At 37.8% G+C, this 20,521-nt stretch overlaps 1 protein-coding gene and 1 pseudogene across 5 annotated transcripts in view; one reads left to right on the top strand and one right to left on the bottom strand.

The window, feature by feature from the left end:
- The window catches only part of LOC123876298 (protein Fe65 homolog), a 78,736-nt gene that overhangs the window by 53,985 nt on the left and 4,230 nt on the right, over positions 1-20,521 (bottom strand). For all 5 annotated transcript variants that reach the window (XR_006798308.1, XR_006798309.1, XR_006798310.1 and 2 more), the window contains exon 2: positions 16,762-16,941. Coding sequence is in view for 1 of the 5 variants with exons in the window: in XM_045922515.1 (XP_045778471.1) it covers positions 16,762-16,897 (136 nt within the window). In the remaining 4 variants the exon portion in view is untranslated. The remainder of the gene's footprint in view (positions 1-16,761; positions 16,942-20,521) is intronic.
- LOC123876564 lies at positions 8,674-8,794 on the top strand (annotated as a pseudogene).

The raw sequence follows: 20,521 nt of genomic DNA, 5'->3' as shown, positions 1-20,521 counted from the left end.
GTTTCTACACAGCATCGTACCAGAACGCTAGATCGCTTGGTGGCACGGCTTTACCGGTAGGGTGGTAATGGGTGGTAACTAACCACGGTGGAAGCCTCCCACCAGACCAGGCCAGAGACAATTTAGAAATTATCAATACCCAAAGTGTCCGTCTGAAAATCTAACCAGAAACCATCCACTTTTAACACCAAAGCGCTCACCACTACGCCAGGGAAATCGTCGGTGCGGGTACGTGTAGGTACGTAATTCAATAACATTCAAACGATTTTCATAAACGAAGTAAAATTTTATTATTTTCACCTGTCCCATCCATTGATGCACCTAAGCCCATGGAAATTATTATTTCCATGGGTTTGTTATTGTGTTATTGCATCGTTACAGAATGTCACGTTCGTTACGGCGCGTTCGTTTCGCCCAAAATCGTTATTGCCCTAGACGCGTTATAACGAATAACGGCCCTACTCGTTAACGAACGGAAAAAGTTTTTATTGTTAAATGTTGTCACCGTCTGGCTAACGTATGCGAACAATACTTTATTCTGTCTGCAATTTGGTTTTAAATATAATACATCATCATCATGATCAACTCATAGCTGGCTCACTACTGAGCACGGGTCTCCTCTCAGAATAAGATAGGTTTAGATCATAGACAATAACGCCAAGTGCGGATTGACAGACATACACCTTCAGAAACATTATGAAGAAATTCGAGGCATGCAGATGTTTTCTTCACCTTAAAGCATATTTGATTGCTTGAAAAGCTCCGAAAAGTTAAAGGATTCGAAGCCCCGATCTCCCTAATAGATGGCCCACGTCTTAACCAGTAGAACCCTGAAACTTTGCAACTTTAAAATTACACTTCGATTTTGGATAGTCGTGTAAAAACCGGCTACAATTTGACCTAATGTAGTCAAATGAGGTAGTTATTGTGTAAAAGTGTGGTCATGGTTCAATACACTGCACATTCGGCCCAAATCAGCACGCGAGGATCACACAAAGTCAATAAAGAACCAGTTTTATTACTTCGTTAGAATCAATTAACTAATTGCACATCATAAAATTAAAATAAACAGGTAAGTAGGTACCTACCTAGTACAACGATTCTATGTTCTCAGGATCTTTTGTAAATCTGGTAATTTTAGATCAACAGGAATTACCCTATAGGTTTTCTTGACAGACACGACAGATGAACAGATGGACAGACTGACACACAACAAAGTGATCCTATAAGGATTCCTTTTTAAAGTTCCAAATTTCATGACTCTAAATCAACGGGGAGCACCCTATAGGTTTTCTTGACAATCACGACAGACGGACAGACAGACAAGAAAGTGATCCTATAAGGGTTCCGTTTTTCCTTTTGAAGAACGGAACCCTAGTTAAAAGACGTAAGGGCTTGGTGTATTCTGTAGCTGTAATGGTATCACAGACACCATGAGGTTCAGGTCAGGCAATGAATAATGAATGATTACGGCAAGCTAGCACCGGAACGTATTGATTATCCATTAGGAAGCCATTTAGGCGATACAGCATGGCGGCGACCGATGCAAACAGAGACGTATTAGTTTTATTCTTCACTGTAATCGGTCTTCATCATCATTATGATTAAACCATTGCCAGCTCACTAGAGACCACGGGTCTCCTATCAAATAGTCTACAGTTAGTTCCCAAAGTGGTCCACGTGGACCGCCAGGGGTCCACGCGAGACTCAACGGGGATCTACGTTGGCGTGACAAAAAAATAGGGGTTAACAATTTTGGGAAACCAAGAAAATTTATCTGCTTTCGATAGTGAAGAACTAAAATGTTGGCTTGACTTCGAACCTATCATTGACATAGGCAGATAATTAATATACTAAGAAGCTCAGCGACTGTTACTCGTAAAAATTTGCATATTCCATATTCAGTGCAATGTGTCTCACTTTATTTTCGAAAACTATTAATTCGTGGTTGGAACTCAGCCGCAACGCAAATTTCCATAGCTAGGTCTAATCTTCCCATTTTTGTCGAGTTTTGAGAATATGGCAGAAATGTCCACAGGGGTCCACCGGAACCAGCTTTTTGAAAGTGGTCTATGAGAAAAAAGTCTGGGAACCTATCTGGTCTACAACATTGACAAGTGGCATGCAAACACTATGGATAGCAGCGCTCAGGCATGCAGGTTTCCTCACGATGTTTTCATAGATAAAGCAAGTGATATTTAGGTAATTGCCTAAAACACCATAGACCCCGGAATCGAACCCCTGACCTTTCGAAAGCGCTGATGGCCTAGTGGTTAAGACGTTTACTACCTACCAACCTTCAAATTTGGAAACGCGTGGGAAAGGATTTTCCATCCGTTTACACCTCATTAAATTCCGAAGGGGGTGAAATGGTGTGAAAATTGCCTGTGCCTCTATTTTTATATTCTCAAAAAGCCCGCTGACAGACAGCCGGACGGACATGAGGGCCTTGTACTCAAGTTAGCCACCTTCGGGTACCTACGGAACCCTAAAAACGTTAGTAAATAGACGAACAATGACTTGAAAACATACGAATTAAGAAAACTTACTCAACTCCAGAATATATCTCAGGAACTTAACCAGAGTCAAGAACCGGCACATTGCATTGCACTAACATCGAAAAACAAGCCAATATCTGACTAATACTGCGTAGCTCTCCGCAAAAGCCTTATAGACCTTCCCGACAAAGCAAAAACAACTCTATTTTAACTATCCTAAAGTTCAAATTCCATCGCAAAAATTATTAACCTTCGATCACGCTCGCATTGAAATATCAACTATATCCCAGGTTGTTAAAGTTCGAAATCGGATGAACTAAATATTAGGACGTCGACTTGTTTTATAGGGTAGCGGGAAAACCAGGGCTGAGTCATGACTGAATTGCTGAAAATACGTCACTGATTGAAACGTTGCACTAGTTTTCACAGAAATTGAGTGGCAAAGCGTACCACTTGGTTTGTGGAAATTGTATGAAGGTTTTTATTCGACATTTTGGACGATAAATCAAGAACTATTATGCTTAAAAGAAACAAAAAACCGGCCAAGTGCGAGTCAGACTCGCACACTAAGGGTTTGGGTATTTTTTCCAACATTTTGCACGATAAATCTAAAACTATTATGCATAAAAACAAATAAAAATCTGTTTTAGAATGCACAGGTAAAGACCTTTCATATGATACCCCACTTGGTATAGTTAGCTTACTATGAAAATTGAAACACGTTTTTTTTTTTTTTTAATGATGTAACCACAAATTCGCGGTTTTTAGATTTATTCCTGTACTTGTGCTTTAAGACCTGGGAAGTACCCTCTAGGTTTCTTGACAGACACGACAGACAAGCGGACGGATAGACAGACAGACAGACAGACAGACAACAAAGTGATCCTGTAAGGGTTCCATTTTTCCTTTTGAAGTACGGAACCTTAATAATGAAATCCCAGCGCTGGGACATTACTTAACGTTAAGGCAATGGTAACTCTATGCCCCGAAGACGTGAACGTGCTCAAGGGGCGATTCGCATTCGCAGGAAAAATCGCAAGTCCGTTAAGAGGACTCAAACTTTTGTCAGCAAAAAGTGTGGTATTTCCGAACCTTAGGCTGAAATCTATAGGGCGCACTTTGATTTTGCCCAGGCTTACGACACTGTTAATATGAAAAAGCGTTATATCGCCGACATAAATCTGTCCCGTTTTAAATCCTACTAAATATTATAAAAGCGAAAGTTTGCATGTATGTTTGGATGTAGCAAACGAAGGTTTCCCTACCACATCATACAAGGTACACCTAACACTTTTATCTAGATCACTGCAAGTTAATAACAGACTGCGCCATCTATATGTGATTTAGTAAATTATTGTTATTTATTACCTTATATAGTGATCAAATAAATAATAAACTAAACAACTAAACTAAATAACTAAATAATAATAATTAAAATAATGAACCTAAAACTAAAAAAAAACCTTAAAAAATATAATATAATAACTAAAATAAATTATTAAAGGAAGTCCCTTAAATTTAGTGAATTAAATTTTTCGTGAACACATTTTTTTTTGTGATATAACCACAAATTCTCAGTTTTCGGATTTTTTCCTTTACTTGTGCTATAAGACCTACCTACTTGCCAAACTTTATGATTCTAGGTCAACGGGAAGTACCTATAGGTTTTCTTGACAGATACGACAGACGGACCGGCAACCAGACAGACAGACAGACAATAAAGTGACCCTACAAGGTTTCCGTTTTTCCTTTTGAGGCACGGAGGCCTAAAAATGATGCTTTTTAATTTTAAAATACCCTCGTCGCGTCTAAACAGCTAGAAATTTTCTTTTATAATTCACTACTGACACCACCTGACACTTCAGGATCAAACCGAGAGTTCCCTAACTCTAATTCCCTCTACTACTGATCATCTATACTAATAAATAAAATTGGAGTGTCTGTCTGTAATTTCGAAATAACTACCTCATATTAAGCTCATATGGTTATTTGAACGATACCATAACTGAATCACACGTTTTTAAAATTTTTGTCTGTCTGTCTGTCTGTCTGTCTGTCTGTCTGTTTGAAAAGGCTAATCTTTGGAACGGCTGAACCGATTTTGACGGGACTTTCACAGGCAAGTAGAGGATTGACCAGGGCGTAAAATAGGCTACTTTTTTAACCGATTTTTAAAAAGGGAGTTGTGTTTTTCTACCTATGTACACCGAAATCTCCGAGATTTCTGAACCGATTTGCGTCATTTCTTTTTTAATCGATAGAGGAACTTTGCGACATTGTTTCATAAAAAATTTGGAGTCCAACTCCTCAATCCTGATGCTGCATGGGATCTGACCAATCCACGCGGGCGAAGCTGCGGGCATCAGCTAGTTAGAAATAATAATAATAATTAATGTTTTGCGATTGGCCAATTTAAATTTCGAAATAATAATAATCTTTCTAAGTCGAAATATGCAAAACTGGTAACAACAAATTATTATCAGTGCAAGCCATTTGGTGCGGTGCCAAGTAGGAACTAACGGGACAATTTACAGGATGCAAGAGTGCTTAAGCTCTTGTGCAGCTAAAGAATGGTCATAACTTCAAGTGACGCTTCTGTTACGATGAAAAACCGGGCAAGTGCGAGTCCGACTCGTACACGAAGGGTTCCGTACCATTGAACACTGCACTTTTAAATTTTCTTAAATTTACATGGCGGCTATGTTTATTACTATTTGTTTCAATGACACGGGGCGAGTTTACAAGCTGCTAGCGAACTCGCTGCCTTGTAACTTGTAAACTCGCCATGTGTCATCGAGCTTTTTCACAATCTGCTTTTGATTATCAGATTGTAAAAACGCTGCTTGAAAAATAGAAAGCCGGGCTAATTTACTCGCCATTCGCTGGCGTGTTGGCCTGTAAGCTAGCTAGTAGCCACGTGTCATCATCACTGCTAGTAAACTAGTTGCGAGCATCTGCGTTTTGGTAGTTAAAGCTAAAATGTCAACACGCTAGCTAGTTGGCTACTGAGCGAGTGGAATGTTTTGTGTGTCATCGACACTCGCTTACTCGCTCACTCGCTAGCTTTCAAACTCGCCGACTAGCAGCTCGTAAATTAGCCTAGTGTCATCGAGCCTTAACCCCCGACCGAAAAGAAGCGTGTTATAAGTTTGACGTGTGTATCTGTGTCTGTCTGTGGCATCGTAGCTCCTAAACTAATGAACCGATTTCAATTTAGTTTTATTTGTTTGAAGGGTGGCTTGATCGAGAGTGTTCTTTGCTATAATCCAAGAAAATCGGTTCAGCCGTTTGAAAGTTATCAGCTCTTTTCCAGTTACTGTAACCTTCACTTGTCGGGGTGTTATAAATTTTTAATTTACACTTTTTGTTATAGTGGCAATAGAAAACACTGTGACAACTCTATCTATTAGATACGGTTCATGAGATACAGTCCGCTGACAGACAGACACACGGATGGACGGACTGGCAGCGTAGGCTTAGTAAAAGGGTCGGTCCCGTTGGCATTTCTCGATTATGGAACCCTAAAAAGCACAATATAGACAAGGGGTATTTTGTCTAACTAATAACTTCAAACTCTAATAGCGTCTCGTTAACCACGATTCGTATTCTACTCACGTAAACCCAAGAATTTTATTCGTATAACAGTAGTTAAGTTAAAATTCAGTTATTTTCTCAAAGACACCAAACACAGAAAAATAGTATTTTGCTCAAACGTTATTTTTACCCAACTGCAGTGAAGTCTGAATGTATGTTGAGTAGTTACAAGCGGACATAGGAACAGTCCTATGTCCGCTTGTAACTACTCAACGGCTGAACCGATTTTGATGAATGATACGTCATTAGATTTATCTGGATTGCGCGAGTGTCACTGGGTTTTTAAAATTTGTTAAAAATCAAAATGGCGGATTTTATATGCTGGCTTAAAATTATGTAAGTAGTGCAAACCGCAATCGGGGATTCCAAAACTTTTTAAATTAAATATTTGTTCAAAAATGTTTCATAATATCGAAATAATGTATCACATTTTAAATTAAATTGTTCGAATACGAATACCAATAAAGTTTTATCGAGCACGCTTGAGTCGGAACGTATTCGTTGAGTGCACTCACGAATACACATTTATATTGCTTTCCGAGTGAACTAAAATACTTAATGATTTTCTGTTAAATCATATTTTTAACCCCGACCCAAAAAGAGGGGTGTTATAAGTTTGACGTGTGTATCTGTGTATCTGTCTGTGGCATCGTGGTTCCTAAACTAATGAACCGATTTTAATTTAGTTTTTTAGTTTGAAAGGTGACTTGATCGAGAGTATTCTTAGCTATAATCCAAGAAAATCGGTTCAGCCGTTTGAAAGTTATCAGCTCTTTTCTAGTTACCGTAACCTTCACTTGTCGAGGGTGTTATAAATTTTTAATTGTATAAATACCTACTAGATTTTTTATATTTTTAATACTAGCTTTTTACCCGACTACGGCAAAGCCGAAAGGAAGGGTTATGATTTTAGCAGTCTATGTATGTATGTATGTATGTATGTATGTATGTATGTAAATATGTATGTATGTTTGTATCCAGATTTTGTGTGTTCCACCGTAGCGCCTAAACTACTGGGCCGATTTTGATGAATGAGGTGTCAATCGATTCTTTGTAATGGCCCGGGTGACATAGGCTATACTTTATACGAAAAAAATCGGCCTGACGGAAGTTACATCAAAAAAAGTGAGGGTCTCAAAATTTTTTTTATTGCTATTGTGTCGAGTGGGATGTCCAACGAAAGAGAAAAAAATTCTGAGTTCATAAATATAAATTTAGTTAGTATTAAAATATACCAAGCGACAGAAACCCCATTTTACTATAATTAAATTCGTTTCGATTAGACATAACAGATGGCGCCACTAGCTGCTTACAACGCATAGCTCACAGAATTTCTCATATAATACGTAGTTGAATACAGTTCTTGCACCCTATTAATTGATTATTCTTTTTATTATTTAAATATATAGTATATAGTTATCATTAAAATATACCAAGCGACAGAAATCCCATTTTATTATAATTTTATTATTTCTCATACAGCAGCGCCACCTATTGGCTATTTACGAGACCTCAGTTAATCGTCGCATCATAGACTTATTAAAACGGAAAAGTTTCAAATAAAAAAAAGTTGAAAAAACTATAACCCGACTACGGAAAAAATAAGACAACTTGAACCCGACTTCATACAAGTAAAATAAACTAAAAAGAAAGAAACAAGATTGTGCTTAGTGCTATCATCGTCTTGATTGAGATTCAACACAAAGGCCGTGGTCGTGCGTTGTCGACAGCAAAAAGAAAATATTCTAATTTGGTAGACAAATGAAATCACTGGGAATTCCGTCAATCAAGGATAAGAAATACGCTGTCGACAACGCACGACCACGGCCTTTGTGTTGAATCTCAATCAAGACGATGATAGCACTAAGCACAATATTGTTTCTTTCTTTTTAGTTTATTTTACTTGTATGAAGTCGGGTTCAAGTTGTCTTATTTTTTCCGTAGTCGGGTTATAGTTTTTTCAACTTTTTTTTTTACACACAATATTGAGTTAAATGAACCACCTTTCAATAATTTAAACTGATTGAACCCGATTGCTCGCAATACGAACACCATCAGCATTTTATCGAGCACGCTTGAATCGAAACGGTATTCGTTGATTGCACTCTCGAATACACTTTTATATTAGGTTTTTGAGTGAACAAAAGACTAATGATTTTCTATTAAATCATTTATACTTCGCTTCGTCTTCGAGATTAGGATACTTGTAGTAGCACGAACCGTGTGGCCATTTCATACACTAAGTTGAGAAATACAAAAAACAAGATAAATACTTTTTTCGTAGGTACCATAGACTATACTTCTCATAGTGACAGCACTGATCGTCATTTTCATTCGCGTTCTAGTGCCTGGCCGTTCAACACGATATTCTTAAAAAGTCGTAGTGAATTTGAGTATTAATAATGCCTAAACGCAAAAATAAAAGTAGTGATGAGTATCTTCTGCGAAAAATAAAGAAACTGGAAAAAAGATACAAAAACGTGCTCGAACAATATCGGATTCATCTTCGGACAATTCTAATCCGCCATTGTCATTACAAGAAGGTAAGCTCATCGATTTGTAGGTATTAAAATACGGGAGAGCCAACGTCCATACCATGTTGAATACACCGGTTTTCGTCCGATCACCGAAGTTAAGCAACATCAGGCGCGGTCAACACTTGGATGGGTGACCACCTGGGAACACCGCGAGTAATATTATTATGTGTTGAGTACACTTCGATAGAGAGTGTTACCTTCACGTCAATATACATTGAGGATAGTTATTTAGACTATTTCCTTTGTATTAATTACTACAAAAAAGTGATGAGTTTATCTCTTAAGGATAATACCTTCACATCAATATCGTTGAGCACAGGTTGTGAGCCTGTGTCTTCGTTACAAGCTTAATAATTGATTTAAAATAATTAACTGATTTGTAAACAATCAACCAAATATGTCAGAAGACGTGGCCGTTATCATCGATAGCATACGAGGAATCAATCGTCCCCAGTGGATCTGGATCATCCAATTATGGGTATTATTTCCGATTTACCCTCAACATCAGCTGTAATATCAACTGAAACTTCGATTATTTTGGATAACAACTACTGGATACTGGATTTATTCGGTGAAACCCCTTCTAAAAATAAAAAATACAGTTCTCCAATACAAACTGAACTAGCTGTTTGTTGGGAACATATTGCGACCACGGGTCTGCCAAATCCTTCCTCCTTGAAAAATATTTTCCACCAGGAAACTGCCTCAAGATTGAATCTCCCCAATTAAACGCAGAAATAAAGGCTGCACTGTCTGAGGCGTTAGATAAAAAGGACAAAGCTATTGAAGTTAAACAGAACCAACAAGCAATTGCTATAACTTGTATAAGTCAAGCTTTGACAAAAATGTTTACAAATCAAAGTAAAGAGACTGACGTCATTAAACTTTTATTAGACGCAACCAAACTCTTATGTGACTCCCAATTTGTCGAGTCTATGTCTCGCCGAAGTTTTGTAACTGCTACTATTAAAAAAGAGATTAAGGATCATTTATACTCCACTGGAATTGACAGTTTTCTCTTTGGCGAAAAATTAGCCGATACACTAAAAGCAGCAAAAGTAATACATAAATCAGGAACAGAAATGAAGACTGTGTCGTCGCAACATAATCAATATCGGTGTTTAAACGGGAAAGCTCCGCTTCCGCTGGCGAGGCAGTCGGGAGCAGCAAGGAGGTCAGCGCCTGCAGCGCAACAGCCTCGCAAGTACCAAGCTCCGCCGCCGCCGCCACCGCCGGCCGCCGCCGCCGCCGCCGCCGCCGCGGGGTCGAGTGCATCGGCCACCGCCGCGCCGCAGCGCTCGCGCGCGCGCACTCGGACACGCCGGTAGTCGAGGTACGACACAACGCTGGTAGACTAGCCGCTTTTTATGACAGATGGTGCCTCATTACTAATGACGCCGTCATTTTATCGTGGATTAAAAATGGTTATAAAATTCCTTTTTTCACAACCGCGAAACAGTAATTTACACCGTCCTCTAGAATTTTTTCTCAGGAAGAAATTAACGAATTTGAAAGTGTCATTAATGAATTGTTAAATTCCGGTGCAATATCTGAATGCATACCATGTAATATGCAATATATTTCAAGTATTTTTCTTGTACCTAAGCCGAATGGCAAAAAGCGGTTTATTCTAAATCTTAAATCACTTAATAAATTTATATCAACGAATCACTTTAAAATGGAGGACTTACGAACAAATTTAAAATTAATTTCGAAAAATTCATTCTTATGTACGCTAGATTTAAAGGATGCTTATTTTTTAATACCTATAAATGGAAAATTAAAAAAAAAAAAAAATTACGTTTCATATGTAACAATAAAACATACGAATTTAACGTCCTCCCATTCGGATTGAACACAGCTCCTATAGTTTTTACAAAGTTAATGAAACCAGTAATATCCTTACTTCGGTCTTTGGGATATATTTCATTCATTTACTTGGATGATATATGTATAATTGCTGACACATTTCACGCTTGTCAACAGAATGTAACTCATACAATTGATATCTTGGAGTCATAGGTTAGGTTTCATAATTAACTATGAGAAAAGTTCGTTGATACCTAAAACTAGATGTAAATATTTAGGATTTATAATTGACACCAAAAATTTTCATATCGCTCTCACTAATGAAAAGAGGATGTTAATAAAACAAGAAATATTGAAATTTATAAAATTAAAGCGATGTACAATTCGACAGTTTGCTCGTTTAGCAGGCCACCTTACCTCATCTTGCCCCGCCGTTCAATATGGTTGGTTATACACCAAGAATATCGAACGATGTAAATATCTAGCTCTAGAAAAGACTGAGGACTATGACAGTCATATGACTATTCCTCAACATTTAGCAAAAGATTTTGAATGGTGGCTGACACATATTGTAAGGTCAGTTAATCCTATTAGAGATGATTCCTACTGCTTAGAAATCTTTTCCGATGCCAGTAAAACAGGATGGAGGGCAGCATGTGGTAAGGATAAAGCTAATGGTAAATGGAGTGAAGATGAGAAAAATATGCACATCAACTACTTAGAAATATTGGCAGCATATTTCGGTTTAAAGGTCTTCGCAAAGAGTCGAAATAATTGTCAGATACTTCTTCGCATCGACAATACAACTGCCAGTTCGTATGTAAACAAAATGGGTGGCGTGCGATTTCCTCATCTCACTGATATTAACAAGAAATTATGGAATTGGTGCGAGGACAAAACATTTTTGTCTATGCATCTTACATCTCTTCACAAGATAATGAAGTAGCGGACGCAGAATCGCGACGATTGCACCCCGATATCGAGTGGGAACTAACTGTCCATGCCTTCAGTAGAATTGTAGAACACTTTGGTAGACCAGCTATAGATTTATTTGCTACTAGGCTAAATAAGAAATGCGATGCATATAATTTTTGGCATGGAGACCCAGGAGCAATAGCAGTAAATTTCCTTTACGTTGAATTGGAAAAAACTAAATTTTTATGCTTTCCCATCAATATCCGTAATTTTGAAAATGATTCGTAAGATAATTTTAGATAAAGCTGAAGGCATAGTAGTTGTTCCCCTCTGGCCTACTTAACCGTGGTTCCCACTTAAAAAAAATAAAAAAAAATGTAATGATATGTTAATACTTGGAACCAATACAGACGTGTTATTTTCTGTTCCTAACAGCCAATTGCAAAACAAAGTCACGCTAGTAGTCGCGAAGTTATCCGCACAGCGTTTTTTCACGAAGAGGGGTTCCACAAAGTGCATTAGACATCATGAGTGCGTCAATATCAGACACTTCTGTTAAACAATATGGTGTTGTATTTAAAAATGGTTAATTTTTTGTAACAATCACAATATTGATCCTTATGAAGCTGCAGTTACCCATGTAATTACTTTCTTAACTGAAATGTTTCATAAAGGAATTCAGCATAGTACTTTAAACAGTTATAGATCTGCTTTATCTTTAATTGTAAACACAAAGATAGGCACAGATGATAGGTTAACTAGATTGTTTAAGGGCTTCTACCGGCTACGCCCATCTTTGCAAAAATATAATGTTACTTGGAATCCTTCAATTGTATTTAATTTTTTGGAAAGCTGGTACCCCAATGATGAGATTAGTATGGAAAAACTAACAAAAAAAATTGTAACATTACTAGATCTTGTAACGAAGTAAAATTAATATGCAGAATATTGAAATTAAAGCTGATGACAGAATTATTATAAAAATACCAGATTTGATTAAAACTTCACGCGCTGGCTCTTTTTCAACCCTCCTTAATTATAAGTACCTTTTTTCAAAAAAAAAAAAAAAAAAGCCAGAAATATACCCGACAGAGGCCTTATTAGTGTATGTCAATTGGACAATTTCTGTAAGAAACAATGATCAACTGTTTATCAGATTAAAAAGTCCATATAAACCAGTTTGTTCACAATCAATCAGTCGTTGGATAAAGGAAGTTTTGAATAAAAGTGCAATATGCACTAATATATTTACAGCTAATATGTTTACAGCTTATTCAACGAGGCATGCCTCCACTTCTACTGCATATGAAAATACCATTAATATTGATTTAATACGCAAAACTGCGCGTTGGTCAGTTTTGTCATTCGCACGTTTTTTATCAAAGAGTTGAGGTAACTGATAATAGCAATGATTTTGCAATATCAATTTTAAATCTCAATTCTTAATACATTTAAAATGCATTTTTATTTTCTTTGGAAATAATAATATGAGTTAATTTAATTCTTTGATTTACTCTTTATTGCTTAAGATTAAGCTGTTACGTTTTGTTATATTGATATAATTGATTAAATTGATTATATGAATATATCTATTATGATATTTTTTTTTTTACAAATGTCATATCTCTAAAGATCTACAAGTATCCTAATCTCGAAGACGAAGCGAAGTATAATTGATGATTAAACGAACTTACCTTAAGTGAAGTTCTATCATAATTATACGAAGGCTTCGTCTGAAGAGATTAGCTCCCTCCCACCCTTTCTTTCCTTTCAGACACCCGTGTATGAATTAGTAAAAAAAAATAAAAAAAAAAAGAAGCTCTCTAAACTAAATGAAAATGACGATCAGTGCTGTCACTATGAGAAGTATAGTCTATGGTACCTACGAAAAAAGTATTTATCTTGTTTTTTGTATTTCTCAACTTAGTGTATGAAATGGCCACACGGTTCGTGCTACTACAAGTATCCTAATCTCGAAGACGAAGCCTTCGTATAATTATGATAGAACTTCACTTAAGGTAAGTTCGTTTAATCATCAATTATAAATGCTACACTTTTAATACATTTTTACTACAATATAAATAGAATGCCATAAGCCTACTTTGTCGTATTAGTTTACAAATTGCGAAAAACCAAATAAAATTTTAATTTCGCGAGCAGACCCGTCGCATCCACTTTAACTATGGTGCGTAGGCCCTACAGCGTCACCGGATGGGTTAGCGAGCGCGAAGCTCCGCCGAGGGATGAGCCCTAGAGGCTAGAGGTCGAAGGAATAATAATTAGAGAGGTCGGGAGGCAACGTCCTATTGTGAGGCTTGGACCACGGCTTAGGATGACGTTGGCGTGGGTGGATTGGTCGGACTAGTTAGTCCGTACGCCCCCGAGGCCGTGTCGTGAGTCCACGTCCGAGTAACGTTAGAAATTGGGGAGCAGTATTACACCCTGGCAACAGCCGCGTGCAGCTCATAGAGGTATAAAAGTACTGCCTACCCTAGTTGTAATAGATCAATTCTTATTTTCCATTATGACCTGCCAGAAAATAAGTTCATACCTTAATGCTTACCCTGGCTTTAAACCCTATTGACGCCACTGCCTGGCAGGTCTTAAAGTAAATCCGCACTTTACCATGCAGTGGCGGGAGGGGGTAGGTGGGGGGAGGTTCGGCGTCAAGATGTCTGCAGATAGCGGGTCGCGTGACTCGCTCAGCCGTTTTGGAGAACGAGCGCCGCCTTGTATTGCTGATGTAAACCATCGATCGGGTTGAAGGCATCGACGTATATGGGTTGGATTATTTCATAACAAATGCGTTCATCAAAATGCGCTTGAATATTGAATTTTTTTCGCTCTCCGTTTGCTTTCATGAGCATTGAGCATCCCCCTTAAATAGGTTTTTATATATTTTTTTGGTTTTTATTAGAACCACAAAGTTGTAACAATAAAGAGAACAACTATAAATTAAAAATTTATAACACCCCCGACAAGTGAAGGATACAGTAACTAGAAAAGACTGATAACTTTTAAACGGCTGAACCGATTTTCTTGAATTATAGCTAAGAACACTGACGATCAAGCCACCTTTAAAACACAAAAACCAAATTAAAATCGGTTCATTAGTTTAGGAGCTACGATGCCACAGACAGATACACGTCAAACTTATAACACCCCACTTTTTGGGTCGGGGGTCAAAAACGGACAGATGGACGGTCAAACATACAATAAATCGGACGGATATACCCAAGCTTCACTAAGTGGGCAGACGAGACGAGAACGAGTCACAGGGAGTCACTGGATGGTAGCGGCGTAAGACAGCAGCGTGTGGAAGTCCCTACAATCTACGTCCAGCGCTGGACGTTTATTGGTTGATGGTGAAAACTGGGACTCGTAGACCTCGCTTCGCTTATTATTTGTAAAGAACTAACTACGCTCATTAATATTCAAAAGTTACAAGACTCTGACAGACGGACGAACTGATGGACGGGCGGACAGCGGAAGCTTAGCAATAGGGTCCTTTTGGCACTTTTTGGGTACGGAACTCTAAAAAGCTTGCTTTAACTTTCAGCTCAAACTTAAGACAGTTCTTAAACTTTAGAGTGCTTGGGTTACTTGTCTTATCTCTCAAAGAAATACACGGTCGGCACTCCTCGGCACTCCTCGGCATTCCAGGCACGTCCTCATTGCCACGAAAACATTTTTATTATTCCATCGTAAAAATGGTCGCAACTTTTACCATTTTAAAATGTAAGACCATCAAATATCAAGGTGACCATTAGCTTTATATGCTTTTTAAGAAATTAAGCTACACAGAGAAAAGGCGGTGATAGTCTAATTAAGACTTTGATTTCGATCCTGGGCACGCACCCAATCTTTCGGAATCTTTCGGAACTATATAGGGTCTTGTTTTAACGGTCTACTTTTTTTTTTAAAGAACATTAGTCATGCTAATCATGACTAATACTCGCCTTTCCCCTCCAATTAAGCGTAAAGCTTGTGCCAGGAGTGGGTACGACAATAGTGCAACGGGTGCGGTTTGAACCGCCGACCTTTCGGAATTCAGTCCGCTCCTCAACCGTTGAGCTATCAAGGCTCTACTTGCATGAAAGTTCTCCATAATGTTCTCAAAGGTGCGTGAAATCTGCCAATCCGCACTTGGCCAGCTTGATGGACTAGTAGAAAGTCTAAACTCTTCTTACTCATTCTGAGATGATATACTCATGTTAATTATTTCTCCGACGATAGGTTAAAGTAATGATGATGATTACAGTAAATCCAGCTGAAATACCCCTTAAATAACCCTGGTACAGCATTGCGATGTCTCTTCAGTGACGACACTTACGTATTTTCCTTTTAAAATTATGACCCTACGACCCTAGTGTGACCCTGAAGTAATATCATGGTATCTCTACAGTCGCGACTTGTGACTTTGACATAATTTCGCTATGACTCTACAGAGGTGACTGCAGCATTCTACCTACGTCTGTGCATGTTTGACCCTGAGGTAATTTCTCTACCTTCATACATCTTCTTTCATCCGTGAAATCCAAAAGAAAGCCTTCAAACTCAAAAAACTCAAACTCAAAATCATTTATTCAAAGTAGGTCTAGGTACTATTGTACATGTTTTGATGGTCAGAATTGTTAGATTATAGTGGTGATAGTAATTAATTACGTAAACTTAAAACTAAAGCTACAAGGGTTCTAAACGCGCCCAGGTCTGAGAAGAGCCCACAACGAACTCAGCCAGGTATAAAGGCTTCAATATAATATTATTACTTAAGATCATGATATCAATTTGATTCACCAACATCACCAAAAAAAAATTATTCTGTTCAACCTATTCATACTCAGTCCGTCTAATTTAATTAGACTTAATGAACTTGTATGTATTCTGGAGTACATTGTAATCCACAAAGAGGTATACCGTAAGATTATATTTATTTACTAATGCCTAGATAACTTAAAATAAAAAAAAACCGGCCAAGTGCGAGTCAGACTCGCGCACTGAGGGTTCTGTACTCGGTTATTTTTCCAACATTTCGCACGATAAATCAAAAACTATTGTATATAAAAAGAAATAAAAATCTGTTTTAGAATGTACAGGTAAAGCCCTTTCATATGATACCCCACTCGGTATAGTTATCATACTTTGAAAATTGAAACATATTTTTTTTAAATGATGTGACCACAAATTCGTGGTTTTCAGATTTATTCCTGTACTTGTGCTATAAGACCTACCTACCTGCCAAATTTCATGATTCTAGGTCAACGGGAAGTACCCTATAGGTTTCTTGACAGACACGAGGGACAGACAGATAACGAAGTGATCCTATAAGGGTTCCGTTTTTCCTTTTGAGGTACGGAACCCTAAAAACGAACTTATTCTGGAGGGCCTGAGTTGGTTTGAGTACTGACCTATAAAGCTGTCTTCGTCGCTGGCATGCAGCGCGTGCATGACGAGCGCAGCCAGCAGCGCGGGGCGCGGCGGCAGCGGCGGGGCCAGCCCGCGCAGGCTCACCGGCGCGGCGGACCACACGGCGCCGCAGAGCATGCCCTACGCCATCGCTGCCGTCGCGCGCTGCGGCACGACCAGTGCTGCAACACGACAGTTGACTAAACCCTGCACCTTGACACTGACACTGACAACTACAGAATAATCCGCTTCCATCTTAGACTGTATCATCACTTACCACCGGGTAAGATTGCAGTCAAGAGGTAACTTGTATTATTATTTTAAAAAACTGTGCGTCAAGTGCGAGTCGGACTCTAGAATTTAGGTCAACGGGAAGTACCCTATATATGTATATTTAGGTATACCTAAAACCTTATTGGGCCAAATAAAACACTAACTTTAGATATTAGTTGCTGTAATGATCGGTCTGTACATGTCTCTTATGCAAAAAATGGCTACTTACACAAATGTAGGTAGGTATATTATGATAACAAGATAACACCTAGGTACTGTAAAATACACGCAATAGTGCACAACCATGACAAGGCGCTACGCTGGAACGCTATAGGTTTTCTTGACAGAAACGACAGACGGGCAGACGGTCAGACGGATAAACGGACAGACAGACAGATAACAAAGTGATCCGTTCCGTTTTTCCTTTGAGGTATGGAATCCTAAAATCATACTGAGTAGGTACTAGTGGTTTCAGCGGAGTACCTCCAGCAGTGTGAACCTATTAGGTCAACGTAAACGAACTGCTGGTAAGAATAATTGGTGGAAGAATTTTGATCAGAATTAGTTTTTCAGACTTTATGGAATTAGTTCCGCTGTGAACATTGTGTTGTGTTATTGGCTCTGGGTACGCTATAATTATTATTGAAATGAAGATTCAGGGTTGCCACTTTTTCAACACACAATACACGTACAATAATCTATACTAATATTATAAAGAGGAAACCTTTGTATTTTTGTATGTTTGTATTGAATAGGCTCAAAAACTACTGAACCGATTTCAAAATTTCTTTTACCATTACTTAGAGGGATTCTTCCGAATCCGTATAGGCTATATTTTATCCCGGAAAATAGATAGGATTTTTCGTGGTAGTGTCCACCCGTGCGAAGCCGGGGCGGGTCGCTAGTGTAATATCAAAGAAAGTGGTAACCCTATGTAAATTGAGTAGTGTATGTAGAGATATTTAATATTGCCAAAAAAAAATCTCTTTACTTCAAAATAAAATTGCACGTTGAATGCATTTACTTACAAATTACAGTCACATTTAAATTGTAACGAAAAATTCTATTTATTTAACTAATTTCTTTAACTTCTATATTACCTATGGTACCAATATTATAAAGAGGAAAGGTTTGTTTGTTAGTAATCGATAAACTCTGAAACTACTATTTTTTTCACCAATAGAAAACTACTTTACCCAGAAATAACTCAGCCTATATTATAATATTATGTACGTATACGTATAGGTACATAAAATTTCACCCGGGCGAAGCCAGGCTGATCAACTATCTATAAACATACGATTTAATTTAAGTAAGACCAACAAGTTGGTTTTAAATAATTTTTTCTAAGTTATAATATTCAAAGGCCTTTCAGCCTTTGAGACGTGACATATTTTCATTAATATTTCTAGGAAAACTAAACGGTGACAACCCTGTTTTGTACCAACAAAGCAACGGGGCGATGCTCCAGATTCGGGGCACAAAAGACGCAAACCCAAAAGGACCCAATTTGTAAATGGTGAACAGCCATTCCACTTCTGCACTTGTTTACTCGAAAATCGGTGGCTTGTGAATACTACGGAATTGGCTCTAGAGTTTAGCACGGAAGCAGAAAATATTTAGTGCAGTAAGATTAATGACTAGCTTTTTCTTTTCGATTTAGGTTTTAATGGAAAAAATGCAGAATAGAAATATTGTTCTGTCTGTATCTTGTTATCAATATTGTACTAAGTACATTGCAGAACTCTTTTTTTCTCCTCTTTCAGACCTAGTAATTGTATATGTTAATTGTTATAGGAAAAATTGTAGCGCCTAAACTACTAGGCCGATTTTGATAAATGAGGTGTCCATTGATTCGTTGTAGAGGTCCGGGTGACATAGGTTATATTTTATACGCAAAAAGTTGACCCAACGGATATTACATCAAAAAAAGTGGGGGTCTCCAAAAATTTTTTTGCTATTGTATCGACGGGGTGTCAAATGAAAGAGGAGAAAATTCTGAGTTCATGAATATAAATGTACCACAACATTCAAATATACCAAGCGATAGAAAAACAATTTAACTATATTATTTCAGCGTTTATTAAGACGATCGTAGTAACTTTATCTCGTGTAACTAAACATTAAGATTGACAACCCTACTTATACACGTGTAGCTGACACAATAAACTATCAGAATTCCTCAATAATTATACACCCCGTTTCCCTTCTAACAATGACGTTATAATATTTGATTCTAGCATGTCAGAAGTTCACGGCCACACAAATTACAATACCTAGGAATTAACATTAGATATGCAAGCTAACTAGGTAGGTAGTTATTTTTAAAATTTAAACTTTATCGGTAAGGAAATAACGATTAAATTTCCTATTAGTTTGTATGATACAGTATCGTGATTTTGGGTGATTGATAGAGATATTCATAATAGAATCAATATATAAGCTCTGGCTACATAGGACTAGGTAGTTGCATCTATCGAGTGGGATTTTTGAAAATCGATGAAAGGTAGGAATTATCAAAAATCCTGAAACACGAACCTAAGCACCTATTTCTTTATTTTTAGTCCAAAGCCCAAATCTCAATTTGAAAAGACATTTTTCCTAATTTTTTTAGAATTTTCCTTGCACAATTACTTACCTCCATTTCCAAAATCATTACTGACGTCACAAAATGTACTGTTAAAAATTCAAGTTTCTAGTCCCAGCGGTTTTTCAAGGCCTCCTATTGAGTTAGATTTTGGGCACGGAATTCTAATTTTCGGAGTTTTAATTAATTAGGTAAATGTGACTTGCTTTAACTGTGAACCTGTATACATAAGAGGTCTGCATAATATTTTCCAAGGTGTGATGAACTCTGCCAATTCTCAATTGGACCTCCTCATACTGAAAGTCCGTGCTCAGTAGTGAGCCAGCGAATGAGTTGAGATGACGATTCCATGGATTCATTCATTCATCATAACCATGACATTCAAGTTTTACGACATTATAAAAATCCCACTCCATTAAGCCCTCATTACCACAAAGCTTTATTTCAATTTCAACGGTTTGAATTCGTTTCAAGAATAAAGTCTAAGGGTCGAGTTATACTTGGAGCGAATTGAAGCGAATTTCTAAAATTTAACACGGCATATTGACTTTTAGTTTTGTTTCTTTTTATGATGGTGTATGGTGTACAATAAAGCATATTTCAATTGACTTCTATCTCCACCACAACACAAACTTACCCCGATTAAAAAAAACCGGCCAAGTGCGAGTCAGAGTTCCGTACGCGGGTATCTTTCCTCAGTGAGCGAGTCTGACTCGCACTTGGCCGGTTTTTCTTTTTGAGGTACGGAACCCTAAGAATTCGCGTGAATTTGCGCGAATTTCATTTCATATTATTTCTCGGTTGAAATTGGCGCTTTACATGTGGAGACAGAGATCAATATGCTGTGTTAAATTTGAGAAATTCGCTTGGATTCGCTGCTAGTGTAGTTCGACCCTAACCAC

Source organism: Maniola jurtina, chromosome 21 (genome assembly GCF_905333055.1).
Source record: "Maniola jurtina chromosome 21, ilManJurt1.1, whole genome shotgun sequence".
NCBI lineage: Eukaryota > Metazoa > Arthropoda > Insecta > Lepidoptera > Nymphalidae > Maniola > Maniola jurtina.
The sequence above is the reverse complement of the archived record's forward strand: the minus strand, read 5'-3'. Positions and strand labels throughout refer to the sequence as shown.